The 25,499-nt window shown below is 35.8% G+C and overlaps 1 protein-coding gene across 1 annotated transcript in view; it reads right to left on the minus strand.

The window, feature by feature from the left end:
• Nucleotides 1-25,499, minus strand: part of Myh15 (myosin heavy chain 15) — a 144,520-nt gene that overhangs the window by 85,133 nt on the left and 33,888 nt on the right. Inside the window, exons 13-21 of the mRNA XM_074072376.1 lie at nucleotides 21,546-21,695; nucleotides 20,935-21,105; nucleotides 13,500-13,679; nucleotides 12,262-12,394; nucleotides 9,047-9,114; nucleotides 8,166-8,253; nucleotides 5,873-5,990; nucleotides 4,566-4,689; nucleotides 3,172-3,308 (exon numbers count right to left, since the gene is read on the minus strand). Of these exons, the coding sequence (XP_073928477.1) occupies nucleotides 3,172-3,308; nucleotides 4,566-4,689; nucleotides 5,873-5,990; nucleotides 8,166-8,253; nucleotides 9,047-9,114; nucleotides 12,262-12,394; nucleotides 13,500-13,679; nucleotides 20,935-21,105; nucleotides 21,546-21,695 (1,169 nt within the window). The remainder of the gene's footprint in view (nucleotides 1-3,171; nucleotides 3,309-4,565; nucleotides 4,690-5,872; nucleotides 5,991-8,165; nucleotides 8,254-9,046; nucleotides 9,115-12,261; nucleotides 12,395-13,499; nucleotides 13,680-20,934; nucleotides 21,106-21,545; nucleotides 21,696-25,499) is intronic.

Genomic DNA, 25,499 nt, shown 5'->3' on the forward strand with positions numbered 1-25,499 from the left:
TATAGGCAAACTTACCAAAGATACAAGGACCCAATTATTGTAATAAACTGTTTCCTGTTTTGAAGAGGAAGTATTTTCCAACTCTTGTATGAGGTTAGGATAATGTTGATCCATAATCAGATAACAAAGCAGAAAAAAGGAAAATTATAGGCTCATCAATTTATGAATATGGGTGTGAGAATCTCATGATAAAATTATAACAAATCCCATCAATGTGAACCAAAGTGGATTCATTATTTTTAAAGTATCTATTAAAATTTAATGTAATTACAGATATAGAAAAACTATGTGTTACTTCAGTAGATGAAGATAAAGAATTCAATCATTTCCCTGATGAAAATGCTTAACAAAGAAGTTGGAAGGAATGTCGTCCATACAATAAATCAGATTTACAAAAAGATAAACCTATAGAAAATATTATTCTTTGCAGAGAAATGATCTCTTTTCACAGTGTCAGCAATATTACATTTGGCAAAAAAATTTTAAAGTCTAAAGGAAAAAAATGGAGGGGATGAACCAATTCAGGATATAATGCATATATACATGGAAATGTCATAATGAAACTCACTTTAAAGATAACTTAAATAAACAAAAATGTCTATTTTCAAAAACAGAAGATAAGAAGTTTTGTAAAACATGTCCTGTCTGGGGGTTGGTACCAGTTTGTGTAGGGGAAATATAAGGAAAGGGTGTAGAAGGCTGAATATGATGGAAATATTCCATACACATACATGTAAATGGTAAAATGAGATTTGTTGAAACCATTCTAAGAATGGAGAGATAGGAGAAAAAGGAGATGATGAGGGGTAAATTCAACTATGATATACTATAAGCACTTTTGAAAATGTCATAGAGTACCCCCAGTACAACAATAATATAATAATACACAAATTTAAACATTTTTTAAAATTAAAAAATAGAAACCATATTAACAAAAATATTTTATAAGCTGATGGCCTATAAATTGAAAATCTTAAGGATGATGGACAAATGGGAAAAATGGACAAGAAGCTTATTGAATAAAAATATTCATGAAAAAATATAAATAAAATAAGACACCATAAGTTTGTGAGAATGGGGCAATGGAATACTCATATACCGCTGGCAGACAATAAATTGGAAAACATTTTGGCAATAGCTCTCATAGTTGAAATAGTTTGTATCCTAAAACCTACTAATTCATACCCTACAAAATTGCTACTCTAAGTCTGTGACTTGAACAAGCCGCCATTCACAAACAGTTCTCAGAGAATTGAACATTTTGAATTATATTGTCCTCAAGAAAGTCTTGGAGAAACAATTACAAGTGTCCCCAGAAGACTATTTTGAGCCAGGTGGGATGGCCCATGCATGTAATCCCAGCTACTCTGGAGGCAGAAATTGGGAGGACTGTGGTTCTGTGAAAGTCAAACTGGTTCAATGATAGTGTAGCAGTACCATAACATAAATCAGCCCCATGACATCTTAAGAATGTTGGAGCCCCCATGACCTGGGAGAAGTGGAGGAACCAGCTCAGCCAGATGACCAGGAGGTACATGAGGCCCAGGTGTGCTAAGAATAGACCTATAGAATTCCACTACAAACTGTTCTTTAGGTTAGGGCAGAAGCCATATATATATATATATATTATCCCCCCAAATCCAGCACTCAGGGGGCACCTGGTTTCCAGACCCCATTGTGCATCTCTCCGCTCAGCCTTTCTCTATCAAAGTTTCTTTTCTGCCTATAACTCTGGTGCTCCAGCCTCTTAGTCTTAAGGATGTTCTGAAAGCAAGAACCCTCTAGCGCTGCTGTAGATTCCATGCACCCCACTCCCCTCCCCCCGTCCCCTGCCCCATGACAATAGCAGGACTCCATCTCAACAAAAGCTTAGGCATGGTGGGTGTGCATCTATAATCCCAACTACACAGGAGGCATAGATAGAAGCATCACTGTCTAAGGTTTCCTTTGGGAAAAATGTGAGACCCTACCTGAAAAATAACTAAAGCAAAAAGGGTTGGGGACGTGGCTCAAGTGTTAGAGCTCCTACTAAGCAAATGCAAGACTCTGAGTTCAAATCCCAGTACCATATAAAAAAAGAAAAAAGAAAAGTAAAGAAGAAAACTATTTGGAAAAGTGAAAAACTGGAAGTAAAACAAACATGGAAGTGTTCCATGTGAGCAACGGAACACTGTTCAGCAGTTAAAATCAACAGTGTAGCCCTTGCTTTATCAGCATAGATAGATAGATGACAGATAGATACATACATACGTATACACACATATAAATGTGTGTGCATGTGTGTGTATATATACACACACACGACACGAGAACACACTTTCATATGATTTATGCATAGAACACAAATTCAGGATCTAAGGAGGGAGAGCTATCAAGGGAGAAATACACAGTGGCTTCAACTATGTCAGTTAATTTTTTTTAAGTTGTCAACAATTACAGAAAATTGTTAAGAATTAATATTTCTTGATGATTGCTTCATGAATATACACCATAATATTTTCTGAATTCTTTAATTCCATTTGTTTTCCCAAAGAGGCAATTAAAAATTGTCAGTTAACCAACTTGTACCTGTGAACTTTTGTCCAGAAATTAATTATGTTAAGGAAAAAAATTAATACAAGCACTGCAGAAACCCCTGTTCATGGTTCCTCTGTTTGGAGATTTTGTTAACTTGCTTTCCATGAATCTTAAAAATGAACAAAACTTACACCAAATGTCCAAATATAGTCATAAAAGTCCCTGGTGAACCTTCCTGAAATAAAGCAAGGAAGTTATAATTACATGTCATCAAGAGCCACAATTACTGACCCAAGGGAGGTAATAAAGTGATCAGAACAAACTTCCACAGAGTTGACTGTGGAATTCGTATGCTAACCCTCTCGAGTCTACTCATGGTATAAACTGTGGGTTACACCACCTTCAGAGATCTACAATTCTAAACTACAAACTCTTTCAAAAGGAAGGCTAGAAACAGTGGAAAAAATATCTGAATTATGACTATGCTTGTTTGAGTAAGACAATAATACTCTTTGCACTCTTTGTTTACCACAAACATTTTAAAGATTCAATTTAAGCAGAAGAAGCTCTTTACTACAGCCTATTATAAGACAACGAAATAAGGTCACATTGGTTGAGGTGTCAGTTACTTCAGTAATGGGTGTATAGAGATACCTTTCTTCCAGAATCTTCTGGAATTTGATTCGCATCAATTTGCCTTGTGCTCTAGCTTGGAACAATGTGATGACTTCAGACAGTCTCTCTTCTCTTTTTTTTTCCAATTGTCCCAGAAAGTCAGCTTTAAAAAACACCTAAAGGAAAAAAGTCAGATATAATTTCACTTATCATTCAGTATTCAGCAAATGACTATTAAGTGACCCTATGAACAACTGAAGTACTCATTGGGATAATTTTATCAATCTATTTCTTCTTAGGTTTAATTCATTGTGTAAAATCTACATTCTAGAAAGTTTGGTTTTCTAAATCTAAAATTTGCAAAGGACATATTACTTAATCCTGTGGTCAATTAGTAATTTAATAAATTACACTAGACTTCTTATTTATTAATAATGCTTAGATAACCTAGTTTAACTTTAAAGATGAATTTAGTCATGTAGTGTTCCAAAGTGCCTGGAAGATGTACACAAACATTTTCTGTGAAGGACCAGGAGTAAATATTCTTCTTTGTTGTTTAAAAGTCTCTATAAAATGCAAAACTATTCTAGCTAGTGGGATAATTTTAAAATAGGTCATGATATGACTCTTGGGTCATATTTTATTGACTTTGTTCTAGAAGAAAACATTTTTGTCCTAGTCATCAAAGGCTTGATACTAATATTCCTCAAGAATAATCAGTAACAAATAAGGTAAAGTGAGTGAAGCATCTGAGGCACAAAAATCATAGAAGCACTAAAATATATTTTTTAGTTCTTCTGTGAGTTCTTCACCCTGGATCCTCCCATTCTCTTTAAAATAATTTGGTCCTTATATGGGTGTCATTAGGAACAACTGGATGTTCACTACCAGGTAAGACCAAATCTATTTGTCGAAGTTTCTCAAAATATTTGCATCTTTTAGATGAAGTAGAATTTAGAGATTTACATATGAGAAAGTTGGTTTTGGTTTACATTTCTTCAGATAGTAAGGTTGACTTTAAAGTTATTAAATTATATACTCTTCTAAATTTTATTTCCTGACAGAATACAGAAGATGAGTCAGATCACACAAATAAGCAGTTTACTCCAGGAAGCTAGATCACATTTTTTTGCTCTGTACATAGATTTTCTAGCACTGAAAGATTAATTCAGTATTTTGTATATTGGCACAAATTTGGTTAGATGATTAATTATAAAAAATGTAAAAGTAGTCAAGACTGAAGTTTGAGAAGAATTAAATTTTCTTTCTCAAACAACACCAAACTCTCCACTCTGAACTAATACATATTTGTGTTATTTCTTGTCACAAGCACTGAAGAACACCTTACATTCATGAGTGCTCATGAATATTTTAAAATCCACACTCTGCCTTCTATTTCTCTGCACATTCATTCTTTGTAATTTCCTGGTTACCTTAGAGATTCCAAACTGGTACTGAGTATGGTTTGCCTCCAAAAAGCCAAGTAGTTCCTCTGCTGCTTTTCTACTACTCACAAACTTGCTCTTTGGAAAGATCCTTGGGTTTAGAATGCAGTACCTAACTTAAAATGGGGTGAGGGGAAACATACAAAGCAAATAAGATGAATCTGAAGAAGAAAAGTGAAAGGTGATACAGACATCTACCCCTCCTACCTACATGGTCAATTTTCATATAGTTCTTGATGAAAATAATTAGTATAAAAGCAACAGTTCCTTCCATTGGTAAGATACTTTTTATTTTTTATAGTGCTTTATGAATCAACATTGCTTGATTCTCTACTAAATTAAGAAGGGAAGAACTGGAAGGAAAGAGAGTAAGAAAAGTGTAAGTATCTCTATCGTATGGATAAGGAAACTGAGAAGCAGAGACATTAAATATCATATTCAAAATTGTTTCACCCTGACAAACAAAATGTCATTTGTTTTTTTACAATATCTGAGAACAGGAGGGCAGAACAGGTCCTGTCTAGGAAGTTGGTACTAATGGGAGAAGGGAGGATACAAGGAAAGGGTTTAGAAGGTGAACATGGTAGAAACATTATATAGTCATATATGTAAATGGAAAAATGAGACCGCTATAAACTATTCCAGGAATTGGGGGGCTGTTAAGGAAAGTGAAGGGGGTGAATTTAAATATGATGTATTGTAAGAACTTTTGTGAATGCCACAATGTATCCCAGTACAATAATAAAAAATTTTTTCACCCTAATGATGAGTTGGTAGAGAATAAGAAACACACCTTTTAGTTTCTAGATAGGCATTCCTTCTACTCCATCATACTTTGCTCAAATTAGCTTGATGAAATTTAATTTATACTTTCAAGATTCAGGAAATGAGAAACAAAGATGGCTTTCTTGGCTCCTGCCACCCACAGCGCTGGCTTCCTTCCTTTCATGAGCTTGCTAGTTAAGCGGCAACTTGGTTGGGTGGCAACTACCATTATATAATACACAACATTTCAGGGATTCATTTCAGAGCCTATATCTTTCTTCTGTGTACATTTCTTCTACACATATGGTATATTATCCATGAATAGAGATTTAAGGATGTTACAGCTATTTGGCTATAGAATTTAAGGGGACATAATAGAACTCCGTCATCATATAGCTTACCACCACAGAAACACATCAATTTGTAGTCTGGAGGATATCAACTAAAACAACACATGCCTAAACATTCAGAAAAAAAGGAAAACAAAATAGACTGCCTCTGGCTTTTTGGAACCTAAAATATATGTTTACCTTTGTTTAAAATCATCATATGGCATTCGATTTGGAAAACCTTCACAATACATCCTAATTCCTTCCAAGACACCATTACAACGCAGCTGCTGTAGAACCAAGAAAGGGTCCATTGTACCTGAAAAAAAGTCATGTTGAGTCCATGCCTCAAATATTATTACCCCAGATTTTGTTCTAAATACTGCATTTTGGGTTAAAAAGAAAGAGCTTGAATTTGGCGTGTTCTACCTGATAGTTCATAGGAATTCATTTATTTCCATCCTAATAGTACTCACAGTGCTTATCCTATTAAGTAGCAGTTTCAAAATATGATTTACCTGTAATTCTTTTTTAACATAGAACAATCCAATGAGTTCACAGTTTGGTAAGATTTTATAGGCAACTGGAACTGGAAAATGAAAAAGACTACATTTTTGCTAAAATATAAATGGTTTGTATCACATTCATTTGCCAGCCAAAACCAGTAAGGACAATGAGAACATAAAAGGAACTTTCATCTCTAAGTAAGAGGGGACAGGGGAAGAATTCTGAAAAAGGGGAAAAAAGTAGAGGGAAGATGGGCACAATCACAAAATTCTGCTTACAATTTTGCCTGGAAAGGATTTGACCACATCCTACCCTTCATTTTCCCCTTATAATGTTGCCAGTGCTTAACTTTATTCTATAGTATAAGCATCCTTGCATTATCTCCATGATAATCACAAGTGGCCCTATTACAGCTGTCCACTGCAATCTTTGATAGAAGTTTCTGAAAAACCATTCAAGGATACACTGTATGTGGCTTTTACCAAGTCTTATGGAGGAAGCCAAGGAGCACTCCTCCTAACACAAAGACCTGCTGTAACTCTTTCTATGTCTAAGATTACAGAATAAACCTCAGTCATATACCTGTACTCTGATGCTTATCATGGATATAAACAGACAGTCTATAACAAGGCTGGAAAAGTAAAGTCCTCTGACACCTTAAGATCAAGCATGTTCATTCTATTTAAATTCATATGAAAAATTGGTCTGATTATATATGAAGCTTTTATTGAAAAACTGCTGAAATTAATGCTGACTTAGAAGACAATTAATAGATAACATATTTGCTCCAAAATAGAAGTAGCTGATTAGATTCCTTACAAGATGTAAGCAGTATCTTTAGATGTATTCAGAAACCCAGCTGGGGGCCAGAATGTAGCTCAGTAGTAGAGCCTTGGTTTTATCACCTGTACTACACACATAGGATAAAAAGAAAAAGAAGAAAGAAAGGGAGGGAGGAAGGGAGGGAGGGAGGAAGGAAGGAAGGAAGGAAGGAAACACATCTGATAAGAAACCACAAGGCCAAAAATATGCAGCTACGAATGAATGTGAAGCGTCTACATTACAAAACTTTCAATTACTGCATCATTGTTTGGCTCACACTTTCCCCAAAGAGGCCACAGACTATTAAGACTGAGGTCTTAATTACATTAGATTAATAAAAATGCAAGCTATTATAAAACAGAATCAACAAATCTGGCTACCTATTCCAAAGACAGATCTAAGATGCTTGTCATGTACTTTCCTTTGAGGCTGATGGCCTCTGACCAAAACTCTAAAGAGTACTGTAATTCCAAAGATTGCTAGGAATCCTCATATCCATGATGTAAGGAAAGTGACCCATGTAATTAGTATCAAAAAAAAACTTTTGAGAATTATAAACAGAAAAAAAAATTCACCAACAGTCTCCTATCCCATCTTTATCCTTACTACCATAAATTTATCAAAAAAGTATTTATTTTCCAGAAGTGCTTAACTAAATAAAATGGATATCATTAGGGAAAAAGATGTTACTACTGGGAAGGAATACTAGAGGGAGTGCTTAATAATATGAATGGAGCTATCTTTATGGTGAATTTAGATAACTTAGACCAAATAACATCCTTTATGCTAAAACATCTACCTCAACCCGCTAATTGATTATTCAATCCCTTTTTACTGTACTTTGCCCATCTAAACAATGGCACAGGAGCTCAGCCACATTTTAACATAAGATTCAATGAGGGATATCAATAGTAATATCAAGCATTCTGATACTACCCAATTGAGCCTACTTTGTAAAGTCTTTCTGTATGCCCACTTGAATCTCAATTCCAAAGCGGACTTGAGGAGATTCCAAAAATCTCACATTGAGTTTTCTTTCATTTTCATATCGGAAAATCTACTTCCATGTAAGGAAACCAGTAAATGGTTCTTAAAAAAAATGTTCAAAATAGTTGAAATAAAATATATTCCCTAGCATGAATTACAAAAATGTTTAGTTCCTTACCTGGTATTTTGTTCACATTGGGATTTATGCATCTCACAAAATGAGGTGCTGTTGATTTCAGACTAGTCATCAATCTATTTAGGTTTTCCTAAAATGAAGACCATAATAAACACAAAATCACTTTGCAAATCACTAAAATAACTCAGAAAGGTCTCCCAATCCATCAACGTAATCTGATACTCAACATGTACATCAATGGTAAAATGACTTCAACATTATTCCTTGCTTAGTAAATGCACATTACTTCTTTCCTATGGCAAGTCAATATTTATCTTACATACACAGTCCACTGTGAATCATTTCTACCTGTTTTGAAATTGATAGAAATAATTTATAGCTGAGCAATAAAATGGCATGAATTCTTATCTGTAGAAAACTTTATTTTAGGTCAGATTCCTTGGAGCAAAATCTGAAATGGGGATTCTCATTTGAAGGATTTATTTGGAGATGAGGGACAAAGCATAGAGGAATTAAAAAGCCCATGGTGTTGTCTCAGTTTTAGTGTGATCTTTGCAGAGCTTTTGAGCACAAATGTGCCAATTACACCACAGATGTCCCCTCCTGAGGCAAGGAGGGGCCAAAGTGTAGAGAGGAGAGCAAGCAGGCAGCTTAGCTTCCCATTTGGCAAGGCAGTTCTGGCAACTGTGATGTGCTATGAGCTAATATTCATATTAGCTGGGACATGGGTGCAGGGCTAACAAAGGGGACCTAAGTAGGACCCATCAGTGTCCCCTAAAGTCCTTCTTAATAGCAAGAAGGTTTTCCAACATGGCTAACTTCAGACACTTTATCCTTAACTAGAAATACACAATTTCACATGAATAATAACATGTACAGATTGTAAGGTGGTTAATATATGAATAGATACAATTTAAAATTACTTTATGCAGAGATGTAACCAATTGGAATGAAGTTCCTTTCCTGTGTTTCTTCTCCCCAAACTGCATGGCTAAAAAAGAAGAAGAAAGCACTTTAAAACCCACTATTTTTTGTAATGTAAGAACTTATTGATGGAAATGTTCATCAAAGTTCTAAAAACAATATAGCGGCATCTACTAAAAACTTTGAAAACACACATGACTCAACACAAAATGTCTATGGTGCTTTTCCTTAGGGAAATAATCAGACAAGTGTACAAAGATACTTACTGAGACATTATTTAGTCATTAAAAAAAAGTAAGCAAAAGCTGGGAGTATAGCTTATTGGTAGGGCACTTGTTTAGCAGGTGCAAGGCCCTTATAATTGCAAGAAAAAAATTTAGCAAAATTAAATTAATCAAGGAATGTCCATGAACAGGCATTTGGGAGGTTAAATTATGAAGCAATGTGCACCCAATGAAGCACTTTAAATTTTTAAATGATAATCTAGGTCCAATATGGAATGATTTCTAGGATTCATTTCAAGAGAAAAAGTAGGTTACAGAACCTATATTTTGTACAATGTGATCCTGCATGTGTATACATGTTTTTAAGTACAATTGACCTACAGGTGACTGTAAACATTAAACATCTTCGGAAACATAAACTCTAAATTGTTCACAGTTGGTATGTCTCCATGTGAGATGATAGACAATTTTTGTTCCACTCACTAGTTTTTGTACACTTTCTGTGTTAATAGAAATATGGCAATAATAATGTACTTTCATGGTTTATTAAAAAAGTAAATATATTCCTTTTTTCTTGAAACAAAAGAATCTATACTACACCAAACTGTCTTACAAATATTTGTGTAGTGCTAACTCACTAAGATGTACAACAACGACAAAACCCTAGGCAACCTAGAGAAAATGGGCCATCTATTGACATAAAAAACTAAAAAAAAAAAAATTCTCTGGGTCTGAGTAGTAACTGTGGGGGCAGAGGTCATGAAGCGTAGTCACTAATGTCTTTTTGAGAGGTCCAGATTTTCTAAGTGAATCACATGACCTCTTTATACTTCAGTTTCTCCATCTTTGAACAGGGACTAATACTACCTTGCATGAATTTTTTAAAACTGTAACACTGACTTAAGGTTACTTAGATTTTTCTAGAAGAAAGTATGGTTATTGTGTGAAGTTTAATGTGTAGATGAGTCAGAAACTTGAAGACAAGTATTACCAGGGAGTGCTTGAATGATTACCAAAAAAAAGAAAAAAAAAAGACATTCTGGACCATTTCATTTTCTAGTTCCCAAGAGCACAGCATAAACTTGAACAGTTAGAAGTCATTTTCCTCCCTAATTTTCTGCCCAAACTACTCTCTCTGATCTCTTGTGATCAGGCAATGACTCCACTGGGAGCCAAAAGCTTATGTGACCACTACCTAATAGACTTCACAGAGGCACTTTAGAAACTTTATCAGACAAAAGCTGAGTGTAGAGGCACATCCTGTGGTACTGGCTATTTTGGAGGCTGAAGCAGGAGGATGGGGAGTTTGCAACTAGCCTTGGCAACATAGCAAGAACTTGTCTCAACAATGAAAAAAAATAGCCAAGTGCAGTGGTTTGTGCCTGTAACCCTACCTATTGGAAGACAGAGATAAGAGGACTACAGGTTAAGGCCAGCCAGGACAAAAACTTAGCAAGACCCTAACTCAAAGAACAAGGCAAGAATGGTGGTTCCTGCTTCTAATTCCAGTTACATAGAAGGCAGAGGTTGGGGGATTGCAGACCAAGACCAGCCCTGAGTAAAAGCACAAGACCTTTTCTGAAAAATAACTAAAGTAAAAAAGGCAGGGGGTGTGGCTCACGTGGTAGAGCACCTTCCTAACAAGCATAAGGCCCTGAATTTGAACCCCAGTACTGCAAAATAAATAAATAGATAGATAGATAGATAGATAAATAGATATTAAATAATACAAAGATAAAAATAAAAATGGAACCCATTGCCTGTAGATTAGCAGAATTCAAATTCAAATTCAGTAGCTTCCATTTCTCTACTTCCACTTAAGGCAGGCTCAGGGATTTCAGGCGTGCTCTTGAATTGTCATCACATGCTAAAGAATCCACAAAGTGCTAAATCCTTTCTCCATTTCCTGACTATCAATCAGGAGTCCCAAATCAGCCTGAGAGGGGCCAGTAGTAAGCTTGAAGCTGGGAGTAAAATAATAGGTGGGTGAAAATGTTAGGAAGTGAGAATCTATCCCCACTGAAAGAACAGCTGGTTCACTCTGTGTCCCTGTTGCCATGAAGGTAATTGAAGTTAGGCTGGCCAGATACTCTGTTTGCCAAGAATTTCCATTTTTCAAAAGACAAGAATATATATATATATATATATATATATATATATATATATATATATATATACATATACATATATATAAACAGAATACTAAATCTTTTCTCCATTTCCTGACTGTGTCAATTAGGAGTCCCAAATTAGCCAGAGAGGGCTGATAATATATATATATATATAAAATACATCTATAAAGTTTAGTCAAAAGCTGTTTCTATACATATTAAATTGGGCTTAAAGGTTTACTAGTGAAATGTAACTGAATTTGATGTAAAAACAGACCATAGCCTACTCTCTAACAAATATCCAATTCTTAACCAACCACAATTGGCCAACTATTCAAAACGTGTTCACATAAGACCACTAAAAGCTAAACTCTGTAGAGATGTCTTATACCTCACTTCCATTTTCTACATGTAATTTTCTTTTCTCTAGGTATAAATACAACCTGCTCATGTGGTAGATTAGAAGACTATGAACCATTTTTGCTTGAGAATGCTACTCAATTCTAAAATTGCAAATAAAACCGATTAAGATCTGAAAAATTAGTTTTGTTGCCATTTTGTCTTTTATCATATATATTTGAAGATTATTATTGCCTGGAAATCATTCATCAAAATATGTTTCCTAGTTTTTCTTTGTAGGTAGGTCTAGAAGAAAGCAAGAGCAGGACAGGAACAGACTCCATGGAACGTATCTCTCTTAGAGCACTAGTACCATATTCCTGAAAAACCACTAGTCTGAGGACAGAAGGGTTAACAGGAGACAGCAACTCAAATCACAGAAAGTACAAACTGGTACCACAGGAAAGAATCAAGGACTTTTGTAAAAGCAGAGGCACCCATTCCACTCTAAAGCAGAAAAATCAAAAAAGTTTAACTCACCACTATCAGCACTAAAGTAATTTTCAAAAAGGCTTGCCAGGAGTCTATTGGAAGACTTCTGAAATATGGCCACCACTGTTTCATTAAGAAGGTCTTTGTTCTTTTCAAGCCAACCACTGATGTTATAAGGAACCTTTGGAAAAGCATGGATTTCAGGTAACAAAAGGAGAAAATGTACAAATTAACATAGGAAATTGAGCATTACTTGGAAAAATCACAAATTATGTAGATCCTACAAATTAGTCTAATGTAACAATACTGAATAATACTCCAGAAGTTCATTGTGTAACCCAAAAAGATTTTAAAATTTTACCATTTGCAGTGTCAAAACAAAGGAAGAGAAAGACAGTGGTCAGAGAGAAGGAAGGGAAAGGGAAGGGAAAGGGAGAGGAAGGGAGAGGAAGAAGGGAGGGAGAGGGAGAGGGAAGGGAAGGGAGGAAAGGGAAAGGAGAGGAGTAAATGTTATTTCCATTAGAAACAACTCACATTAGCACCCTTCAAAAGTAAGACTAGATTTTTAAAAATCCACTCACCCTAACATACAGTAAGCACTACCCCCCAAAAAGTTAGCAAATAAAATGGTATTTTGCAAATATAATAGTAATTATAACTAACATTCTATGATGTCAAAAAATAGAACTACAAGCATATCTGGGGAGAGTTGGCAGGTCATTAGTAGCTTGAAGTATTATTTTATCTTTTATCAGTTATTTTTCTGTTCTACCCAGAATCACTGATCAGAAGCAGAGAAAAGGTGTACACATACCAATGGGGAAAGCAAGGAGAGGCAGTGAGGATAACTAAGAACCTTTGTTGGCCATAGTTTAGAAACTAGTACTTCACACTGAGTATTTCTTTATGGGAAAATTTTAAAAGCTACTCAATAAAAAGATCAATTAAAATCACTCATTCACACAATGTTAAGTTAAAAAGGAAAAATAAAGAGAAAACCCCATGACTTTGAAGGTCTCCATGACTTTCTCAAGGCCATGTTCCTTTGAGTTGGGGGTGACAGAGTCTATTTTGAAATTTTTTTCACTTCTGTGCACAGGAGATGTTATTGTCATATGGGCATTTGATTTCATTTCCTAAGTGCTAGAAGGCTCAATACCTTTTTTCTGGCATTTTGTTCATCTCTTTAATCTGAACTTTACTTAGATATTACCTGAGGACTTTAGCAGAGTGCATTTGAAATAAAGATAGGAAAGTTCAGGTCTGGGGATCTACAGGTAACTTACCACTCCTGCATAATGGACAAGTTCAAAATGAGCTTCATGTTTCTCCTTCTTATCTGGTTTGGGCTTCTGGAAATAAACTGACTTTCCAAAATGGTTACCAAAGAGTTTGGTCTTGAAAATCACATCTGTAGCCTTAGGAAACATACATTCCTCTTCAAGGATGGAAAGGAGGCCCATGGGCTGTAAGAGACGCATTAGAATGTCAAGTTATTTAAAATGCCTCAAAACATGAAGTCAGTATAAATCTTTTCCCAACAACTTAATCAGTTGACTAAAGGGAAAATAACCTCTGCATAGAACTAACCAATAATCCATTCAACAAATATTTATTATATTCCTACAATTTAATACTGATACCAGCAAGAGCTGGTGAAACAGCAGTGAGCCACATACTCTCTTAAAGGTGAAAATACTTACAGATAATAGACAAGTAAACTAAGAAATAACTTAGTTCTATATAAGTGCTCTGAAGACATAATACAAAGTAAAGAGACAGAGAACGACTGAACTGGAGCATAGAATTGGAGCAATTTTTTGTGGGGTGGTCAGGTAAGACTTTTCTGACCTGAAGAAGAAGACAACCTGAAAAGACAGGAGTACATATGTTCAGGACAATAAATGAAGAATACAAGGCCCCTAAGGCAGAAGTATACTTGGCGAGTTTGAGATCCTGTCAGAAGAAATGTGGATAGAACAAAGCTAGTCAGATAGAGCATATGGTATGAGAAAAAAGTGATAAGCATTTAGTGTGGCTGGATTCCAAAGACCTTCGAGGTGTAGTAACACATTTGGATCATAATGTACAAGGTCTTTTGGGAGTTTTAACATGAAGTGATGTGACTTGGTTTATGCTTGAAAAAAAAAAAGCATTGGTTTAGAACAAAGGTGTGTAACATAGATTGGAAAGCCACCAGCAAAGAGCAATTGTTTTTGTTCCTAAAGGGTTATAAAAACAAAACAAAACAATGCATGTGTTAATGTTTTTACAGAAAACCTTATGACTTCCTTCAAAAACGTTTTATCTAAAGGACCTATATGCTGTCACACTTTTGCCATCAATCCAGCCATTATGGCACTGAGAGCAGCTATTAACATATAAACAAAATGAATGGAAATGTTACACTAAAACTTTATTAACTAAAATAGACTGCAGGTTGGATTTGGCCCACAGAGTCATAGTTTGCTGAACCTCAGTTTAGCAAGTCATAGAGTTGGGACTTGTGAAAGGTCACTAGAAATAGGATGTATGTTGAAAGTATAACTGGGTCACAAACCCCTGATGAAGAGCTGGGCTATAAGAAAAGATTCTTGGCCTGACCAACTGGGTAATGGAGACAACCATTAACCAGCATACACATTTACACACACTTTGGTAGACAACAGAAAAATAAAAGGATTTTTGCATTTTCAAGTGTATTTGTGTACTTTTTATTAGGAACTTCTGAAGACAGAAGAAAAAAACACATCACACAATAACTTACATTACAAAATTAAGTTTGTGTGTTTCAACTCCACAGTTACATTCACAATGAAGACAGAAGAATCAGAAAAAAAAATAACTTTGATCTAAACTGCAAAGAAGGAAACTCCTAAAGTTTAACAAATATATTTATCCACTTAAAGTAATAAATGTTCTTAAAGAGTATTGCACACCTTCCTTCATCCCAAGAATTTAGACGGAGGATGATGCAGGTAGTGAAGAGGTAAACTATTGTGAGGACAAGGTATTCCAAGTGAAATTGACATGTCTTGCTCATGACAACACTAACCTTGTGCATTATTATCAGAGTGAGAAATGGAGAGGAAAGGAAAACAGGAAAGAAGGAGGGGGGAGGGAAGGGAAAGAGGGAATGTCATAAATTAAACCACTGATGCACTGGTGTGAGTTCTTAGAGACTTGGACTCCATCTTGTACTATGTGTTTTCCTACAAAAAACAGCCAACCATCAGTGAAAACTGAAATGAATCATTTAAAAATTTGAGTTAATAAGAGAGTTATGAGGCAAAATCTACCAGGAGTGGCAGTCCCCATCTCAAACAAAGCCACTTCCCATACCTTTGGTCCCCATTGAAGCCACTATTCACCTTGAGATAAATGAAAATTTTATGCAAAGCAAGGGATTCCATATCTAAAAAATGTAATAACTATACTACCAACGAGTGAAAAAATAAAAGTCTTGTCTTTTCTTATGTACTCAGGAGATATAAAGCTTCTAATAAATATGGGGTCCTCCAGCAAATTAATTTCCAAATAAGTTGGAAAAAAGTAATTATCTTCTGCCTGATAGCATCAATTATCCCATACTGCACAGCAAAGGGTTTGAGTCTGTTGACCTGACTCAGAATACAACCACTATGACCTTACCCTCTTCAAATATTATCTACTTTTCTTTCCTGTCATTTATTCTGTCATTTTTTTCTTACTACTTGTAGGTCTGCTGCCTGGTTCAGAACCTCTTAATTTCTCACTTGCGCTGCCATATCAGCTTCCTACATGCATCCCCTCCCATGACTTCTCCATTGCCCAGTTCAGAATCCTCTTTGACTTCCATTGCCTTAAAATGAAGTATAAAGTAATTAAAACCTCTTAACAATATGACTCTCCTTTTTCTAGGAACTCCCTTTTGCATATTCTATGCTCTAATCACTTTCTGACATTTTAAAACAGGCATTTCCTGTCTCTTTGTGTTTTCACTTGCCTGTCCTCCCACCTTCTTACTTATCTTCGTATTTTTACCTACTAAAATTAAATCCATTCCTTAAGATCTCTCCTAAATGTTATTCCTCTCACCACCAGGCCTTTCTTGATTCCTACAGTCAGAGGTGATCTCTATTTTTTCTGATCATTTTGGCCTTTCTTTGTACTTTTATTGCATTTATATTACATATAATAATATTTAAATGCATTTTTATATTTATTAGACTTACAAGTCCTTTATTTGACTACTTTCTTCCTAAAGGCAAGAGCTATTCCTAACAAATGATTGTGATTTTCACAGCATTTAATTCAAGATATTATACACAGGTAGCATAATTAAGGACTAAGACTGTACCTTGACAAGTGGGGAAAACCAGGAGCAGCTCAAGTAACCTAATCACAAGTTCTCCTCTCCTTGTGCCCCCCACCAGGTTAAGTCTCCTACCAAACAACCTTCTTTATGGCAGGGAACTAGGCACAGTGCCTGTTTAGCCTTGAGTAATTCCTTATCAGCCTGTGGAATTATTCAGACAAGCCTATCACATCCTCCTGTAGGAACTTGGGGACACCTCACCATATATTACTACACAGTCTGCCTCCCCTGTCCTCGTATTTAGTCTTTTTTTTTTTCTTGGCAGTATTAAGGTTTGAACTCAGGGCTTTGCATTTGTAAAGCAGGCACTCTACTACTTGAGTCATACCTCCAGCCCTTATTCACTCTTTTCTGAGTGATCCCATATGGCATGGGATCTGTAAGACTGTGGAAATGTGAGCATTTGTGACTTATAAGATGCTCATCCATCTAGTGTGGGATGTCACATGTTCAGCCATAACATGCTCCTCATAACCCCAGACAAGCAACCAATCCTTCACAAGGGAGTGAAGAGGAACGAACCAAGGCAAGTAATTGATGAACACAGTTACTTGTTTGTTTAATGAAAAATAAACAATAAGAGTCTTGGTTTTAAGACATCTTCCCAGTTGTTCAATAAATTCCATGAGTGCCAAGGTGAGGCCTTTTGGGGTTTGCATTCCTTATCACTCTTAGCGTAGTAAGACCTGAAGGACTGAAGTGTAGGTCCCTTGGGAAATTTCTGGTAAGTAACTAACTGACAGGTTAATATATATATATATATATATATATATATATATATATTCAGACTTGAAGAGGTTTGAGTTCTGGGATCTGGGATGTTTTGCTACAATCAATATTCAGACAAACATTAAGAGTTGCCAACAAAAAAAGCAAGAAGTTAGGAGTTTAAAGATGCATGCAAGATAAAGCTAGGTATGAATGTAAGCTATTTTACATTAAAAAAGCAAAGTTAGCACATCCAAAGAGCTCCTCTTGGAAGACAACAATATTTATATAATGCTGTGAGGCTACCAAGGTTTTTGATGGATTTTCTTTGTTGTTGTTTTTTTGTTTTTTTTTTTGTAGGGGAGGGTGGCACTGGGGTTTGAACTCAAGGCTACCAGGGTTTAAAATATTTTAGAACTTTATTTTGAATATTTGACTACTGACATGTAAAATTCCTGCTATCTGATGGCATACCACTGTATAGAAACAATCAAAAGTTGTTCAAAAAGATAAAGTTATTCAGTCCAAGTCAGGTAAGTTAGCAAAAAATGTGATCCAGCAAGTAACACAATTTGGACTCAAAATATAGTAAGATGATAAATACTGAAGTGACTTTTCTCTTGAGGCCAGTATAATTCTAAAATCTTATTGTAATCCCAATCCTCAGAGAGACTTTTCAAAAAAGCTGAATTATGGGAAGAAGGATATGGTCTTCCAAAGTTATACTGAAAGAGTAAGAAGTTTTTAAATGTATAATTTTGGATGCATCTGTTAAGAAATATCAGAGATAATCTCTTTACAATGTCTTATATATAGTCATAAATAAATAGGTAATCATATACTAATAACTTAATACATAAATTCATTTCTAAACTAGAATATTTCAAGTAATGAATTAAGTGTGAACTAAACCTACAATGGATTTGTTCACAGCATACATATGGAAAGAGGTCATTATAAGCTTGAAGATCAAATTTACAATTAAAATTGGTGTTAAAATATATTTTTTATTTCAGTATGAGATAATCTTGTTTCACTTAAAAATATGAAATTTTGGGCCAGGTGCAGTGGCTCATGCCTGCAACCCCAACTACTTGAGAGATGGAGACCAAGAGGATTTTGGTTCAATGTTAGCCCAAGCAAAAAGTTAGCAAGACTCTATCTCAATAAAAAAAAGCTGGGAATGGTGGTATGTGTCTCTCATCCCAGCTATACAGGAAGTATAAGCAAGAAGTATCACAGTTCAAGCCAGCTCTAGGAGAAAAGACGCAAGACCCTTCCTGAAAGATAACTAAAGCAAAAAGAGCCAGGCGTGTGGTTCAAGTAGTAGACAGCACCTGTCTAGCAAGTGTCAACTTCTGAGTTCAAACCCCAGTATTGCCAAGAGGGAAACTTTTATGTATGCAAATCCTTTTTCCAAGCCTTGCTAATCACTTGAATGAGGTGAAAAGGTGGAAAATACAGGAAGGGGGAAGGGGTAAAGCATAAGATCATGTTTAAAAAGGTACCTTAATACAACTTTTAAGCTATCAATTTATTCATCCACTTATTTACTGAGTACTCCCCTCTACCCAGGATGGTTGGGTGTTGTGACACAGTGGCAGGCACAGGAGTCAGGAAACTGCCCCCAAAGGCTTTCCTCTAGAAAGAGGAGCCAGACAACAATCTCAAACAGAGAAATAAGAAAACATCCATGCTATGCAGAGACTTAGTATAGGGCATTGTGATGATTCTGAGGGACTAAAGATGGGAGTCAGGGGTACAGAAACTCAGATGGCCCCACTGACAATTCAGCTAAACCTGAATGACAAGGACATAGATAGGTCCTGTACTGAGAATCTGCCTCATGTTTTCTTGCTTGACCCTCGCAGCAAGGACCATCCTTGAACTGTGGTCTATCTGGCTCAGAAGCTACAGTTACAAAGATAAGAAAACAAAATTCTTTTTACTTATATGTACACATGGAATATTCATGCTATAAGACATTTTGTGCATATTGATGTATTTTTGTTGTTTTGAACTTTAAAATTTTCCCTTGATTCATTCTAACTTAAGAACTAAGTTGATCATTAATATTAACTACAAGTCTTCTTCATAGGGTCTAAATCAATATAATGGATCTTTTCAAAAGTTGAATATTTACCAGAGAGGTTTTGCTATCAATTTTCCCAACCTAAGTTCTTTGAAATAGTTCATAAGAAACTAAAGACCTATCTTTGCTTTCTATCATCTAATCAGTACTTTTCTCATTTCATCAAATCAATAGAAAATGCAACAGGAAATTACATCCATGTTGCTAATGTATGACTTGGAAAAATTGAGACTGACATAAATGAGGTGATAGCCTTCAGGTCAACTAAAAATCAATATCATTCATAGAGCTCTCATGATCTGAACAATCTCTACATTCCTCCTTTCTGTTTGAAAACAGTGTCTTGTCATAATCAAAGTAAGCATATATTACAGGTGGCAACTGTCAGTTCTGTCCTTCTGGGGCCCTCCAGCTTTTGTTTCAATTCTAACCAGTATGTTACAGTTTTTCTAATGTGAAAAACATTTACCAGATCATGGTTGGTTTATTACTATTATTTTTAATCAACAGTGGATCCATTATCATTATGCTTTTACTCAACGTATTCCACACATCCGCCCCCCCGCACACACACACACCAAGAAGTTCACTGTTTACAATCAATGTGGTATGTGTTCCTTCTAGGAATAATAGCTACTTTAAGGAAGATGTTCTTTCATTTAAAGCCTAATAAATAAAGTTGATGGAACATCGATTGACAAAATCTGTGGACTTTAACACACAGTTAAAGGTTAGTCACTGTAGCTCCTTCCTGACAGGGTTGTTGGGAATCAAATCTGACAATGTAGCTAGAAAACTTTCAAAAGGTTAAAGGCTTTGGTCTGCTAAGACCTGTCTCCAAAATTCATTACAACTCTTGATTATACCAAGAAACAAGAGGCAGGTAGTTGCTACCATGTTACCATACTTGCTCCTAGGGAAAAGCCACAGAAAAACCACACAAAACTCATCCAGAAAACCCCATGAAAAGACTTCAGAGTATGGCGACATCACTGAACTCACAAACAACACACTGAAGCTAATTTCCTAATAAGCCGTGAAGTACTGTCATAAATTACTTAAACTAACTGGTACTTGTCCAATTAAATGAACAAATTACATCTGCAAGGTAGTGGCCTTGAGGATTTATAGCAGTTGTTTGTTTGCATGCTAATTTGCCAAATTTCCTTAAGCATCTGTGGGTGTACTCATTCACTTTATGTTAATCAGCCAAGCCCTACAGAACTCATATTTTAAGCTTTGTGTTTTTCTAGTCAAGAGCATAACCATTTTTAATCTTGACAAGTCTCCTTGTGCATTAACAGTGGAAGCCATGCACAAGCTGCAAATGTACAGTGACAGCCTGTTCTAGAGAAGATGAAGTAGAACAAGTGACATGAGTGTTTAGCTAGGATGCCACAGGTGCTGCACACAAGGACCATTAAGAGAAAATGTGGAGACTTTCTGGCCCCATTTCCCATCCCCTGGCAGAGGCTGATTCTTTACATGAATCAACATGACAGAGACAATTCTCCTTAAGTGAAAAATGGACAAGAAGAAAATTTTTAACACCCCACCATATTACCTCCTCAACGAGATCAATGCAGGCTTGCAAATCCAGACCAAAGTCAATAGTCACCCATTCAATGCCTTCTTTCCTATACTCCTCTTGCTCCAGAATAAACATGTGCTGATTGAAGAACTGTTGTAATTTTTCATTGGTAAAATTAATACAAAGTTGCTCGAGGCTATTATACTTCAAAGGTATGAATAGGTAGGAAGGAGAGAGAAAAATAAGAGTTCTACTTGCAAGAATATATATTAAAGAGGAAAATCATTATCACAATCATACAATGATAAGTAGACCCAACATACATGAATTCTCAAATTCATGCCTCCTTTAGATGTATCTAGAAACTAAAAATTATTACAATAAATAACACTTAGGAGAATTATAATTCAAAATCACAAAAAATTTCTTTACCTCTTACCTATATTTAAAGCTAAATAAAGGAATTAAACTCTTAATGGTAATTAAATTAATAATAATTATAGTTTTTTTTGAACACAGATAACTCTTATGGTGTGGACATAATGATTCTTACAAGGCTTTGACTATGTTTTCACGTGTTCAAATCATGTTTTGTGATCTCCTTGTAAATATACATTGACTTCACTCTTACCACACATACTTACCTCAAGGATTTCAAAACCAGTAATGTCAAGAACGCCGATGAAGAACTGTCTTGTCAGCTTGGTGTCCAAGGTCCTGTTCATATGTGCCACCAGCCAATTAAACATCCTTTCATATATTGACTTGGACAGGGCTCCAGCAGCATAGATTACCTAGAAATCACATTGAACGTGTTTGTTTTTCTGACAGCATTGTTCATTTTAATCCTGGGGATTCTCTATCAGCAAACATCTTCTATTTAAATCAGGACCTTCTGTGACTTTAGCATTCTGCTAATAAAATGAGGGAAAGGAAAGAAAGTAGCAAGAGAGGGAGGAGAAAAAAGAGCCAAAGAAGAGTAAAAGAAAGTAGTTAGCTAGCCTGGTGCCTCCCTTCCAAAATGTAGATGAGAGAAGTCATATCACTAATAAAGGAAAAACAAATCTTGGGGAAGGTGTAGCAATGTGCTCTAAAACCTTGTTCTGCAAAGTTTTGTCCTAAGACCAGCATCAGACCCCACCTGGGAGTTTGTGTCAGACCTACCTAATCAGACTGTAATATATCACTACTCCCAGCTACTTCCTATAGACAGACTCTCTTCTTGGGCCAACTTTAGTCAGGCTCCTCTTACCTTACCTTTCATGTCTTTAGCCTGCCTCACCCACTTGCACCAAGAATTTTGTGAGGTAATTTTATGAAGAATCTCCCCACCCTTGATATTTATGTTTATCATCTCCCATTTCATGTATAAATATTTAACCTGCCTTTACAAAGAAAGCCAGTACAACAAGAATTCCCCTACCCTCATGTCTCTTCTAGGTAATTTTTCACTGATCCTTTTTCTCTGTTCTTTGCCTATAAATCCCCACTTGTCCTGGTTGTATTTGAAATTGACCCCAATGTCTCCCCTTATTACAATAATCCTTAATAAGGTCTTTGTTTTAACAAGTGTCAGATTAATTCTTTCTTTAGCACTATGCACAATCAAGTTTGAAAAGTACTGGTGTAGTACATCAGAAATCTGTAATTCCTAACCCTTATTCTCCTGCTGTTACTGCTGCTGATAAATTGTATAACCATTGGCAAGTGACCTATCCTGTCTGGAAGCAGCATTTTCATCCAAATAATCTTCTTGAAGGCTCTTCCTAGTCCTAGATTTCCACTATTATTTAGTTCTCAGTGTGGTCTCACCTCCCTGAATGGACAATGGTCTTTTGGAGCATCATTCTGACAAAGCTTCTCTTAATGTCAAAGTGAGGCTGCATGTTCCTTACTCTGAGGGCTGTGGCAAAGGCTCTCAGGTAACCAACAAGGGAGAACTCCAAATTCTGTGCCTGGAACAAAGGCAGATCCTGCTCCCACAATGCAAAAGTTCTGCTGTAGTAGCAGGTTTCCTATAGACTCCAAGTAGGAATGAATTTCAACTAGACACTGTCTATGTCTAGAAATAGAGTATGTCCAAACACAACATGCAAAACAGTCCATCCTTCTGCCCTGGACAGACCACAAAGCAAGGCAAATTGGTAACTGGTGGTGATTTAGTTGTGAGTCACACCCTCTCTGCAAGTCAAATGCACCCACTTTTTAGTACTGGTGTCACAAGCATACAGTACAAATGATGCATCAGGAATTATTTTCATTGTCTGCCTACTGCAGTCAGTTTGAAACTTTAAAAAGCACATGATGAACTTGCTCACCTCCTTTTACCTCTCTAAATACTTGAGAAGTGTGGGTGGGAAAAACTTTTTTGTCATGTGTGGGAAGTAAAGGAAAAACATTGGTTGGAATTCTGGAGGTATAGGCAGAAGGAGACACAGAGAGTACAGTGTCTGCTGAGGGAATTAATGAAACCAATATGCTGTTCACTAAAGAAATCATTTCAATCCTTTCATCATTTTCTGTCCAATGAAGGGTAAAGAAGAGAGGTGAATCCAAACCTCCACTGTTTAGGAGCTAAATGGACCCATAACCTTACAGAAGACTTTGATTACTACAGAGCAATTATTATGACAGAAAACAGCAACAGAACAACAAACTCAAAAAAGACAGTCAAATAGCCAAAATTTTAACCACATTGTTGCTTACCATTCTCATCTGTTTAAAAAAAGGCAATAAAAATATGCATATCCTAAAATTGTAAGATATCCAGTGACACAGGATGTAAACTTTAGAGCACAACACTTAGAACTGGTGTCCAGTAAATGTTAATTTCACCTTTACCAACCCCTTTCTAACCATTATCACTTCTCATCCTCAACTTTATTAGTTGTGTCACCTTGAGTTGTTAATCTAACAGTCTTTAGCAGTAAAGCAGAAATACTAATAAGATCAACTTTGTAGGCATATACTGATTTTTGTTATTGTTTTGTCACCATTATTAATCTTCTTAAAATTGTACCAACTTATTTCTGTACTCCACATAGCTCTAATTGTTGTGGAGTCATAAAATACTGAATCTGAAGAACCTTAGTTCTTGATAATTAGGTAAATGGTTCTCAACTTAGAAAGAGGGCATTTAGGAATGTGGAGAGCATTTTCTGTTTGTCAAAATGACTGAGAATGCTAGTGGCTGGGGGCCAAGAAGAGCAAACATCTACAAAATGCAGGATATTTTCATCCATGAAACAACTGTCCTTTCTTTGATGCCAAATACTACTCCACTGGGAAAATAAAGTCATTCAATCTCCTCATTGCAGGGTTCAGAGATCAAAATACTTGACCAGAGTATCAGAAAGAATTAGTACTACAATTAGTGAACTAGAACTAAATATTATATGGAATGCTAACACTGCCAGAATTTTTCCCACCCTTTGCAATAGTTATCAACAAAGCATACACATCTCTATTCTTGGCAGGGACAATTGTTTCTACAAAGTTTGTAAAATTCCTTAAAAAAATAAAGCCTTACAGTGTGCCTTATTACTGTCTCCAATTGGGGGGGGAGAAGAGAATGAGGGTTTTTATGCTAAATAATAATATGCTAGCTTGCTTCATTATTTCTGTTATAGTACAAGCTAGAGTGGTAACCCAGTTCCTAAAAGCACAATATTAAAGAGGTGAAGATTTTATTTCAGGCCTACTATGGGATCCTTATTTTTAGAAAGAGAAAGATATATGTCATGGATATGTGTTATGTGGAAGTCTAAGACACTGTGATACTGCAAACACTTCTAACTCAAAGGCCAAGAAGTAGCTCAATTTCTTCTCCTGCTCAATTTAGTTTTGGTTTGTTTTTTTTTAATATTTACAGAGCACCTGCTGGTTGCAGAACACTGTGCTAGATGCTGAGGCACTAAGATGGCTAAGTCCATGGCTTCAAGGTGCTTAAATCACCAGGGAAAAAGAAAACGTAGGCAGATTATTTTAATATACTATAGTTACTATTACAGTAAATGTAGAATTAGTGGTTTGTAGAGTAAACTAAGTTACAAAGTTGGTTTTGATTAGATATATAAAGTTTTAAATAACATGAACACAATAGATACCTCAATATTACAGTCAAAATGACTGACAAACCATTTTTTAACCTCCTTTTCAGGTTTAGGATGAATAGTAGCTGTGTAGCCTTTGGAATGTTACCCAGGTTATTTTTATCATTAGTTTCCTCAACTGAATATATATAACTATTCCTACTTTATTTATCACTGATACTTTAAGAATGGAAAGAAACAATACCTGTGAATGCTTTATACATATAATGGATGACAGAGAAGGCTATGACTTCACCTTACCATTTTCTCTCTCCAGGAAAACTGTTTTTTCTCTGCACGCCTGTAATGAGGAAGATAATCTAACTCTCACCAGTAGAGTATGAATGAAAGTGATATCACCTCTATCCCAAGCAGATGAGTTGAGTTGGGTATCGCCCTCCACAAATGATCTTTCTGCTTGTGCAGCAATTTTGTAGGCCATATGTTCCAAATGGCATAACTACAAAATAGAAGAAGGCTCCACAATATCTACTAGACTTTTGTTAG

Source organism: Castor canadensis, chromosome 5, assembly GCF_047511655.1.
Source record: "Castor canadensis chromosome 5, mCasCan1.hap1v2, whole genome shotgun sequence".
In the NCBI taxonomy this organism is placed as follows: domain Eukaryota; kingdom Metazoa; phylum Chordata; class Mammalia; order Rodentia; family Castoridae; genus Castor; species Castor canadensis.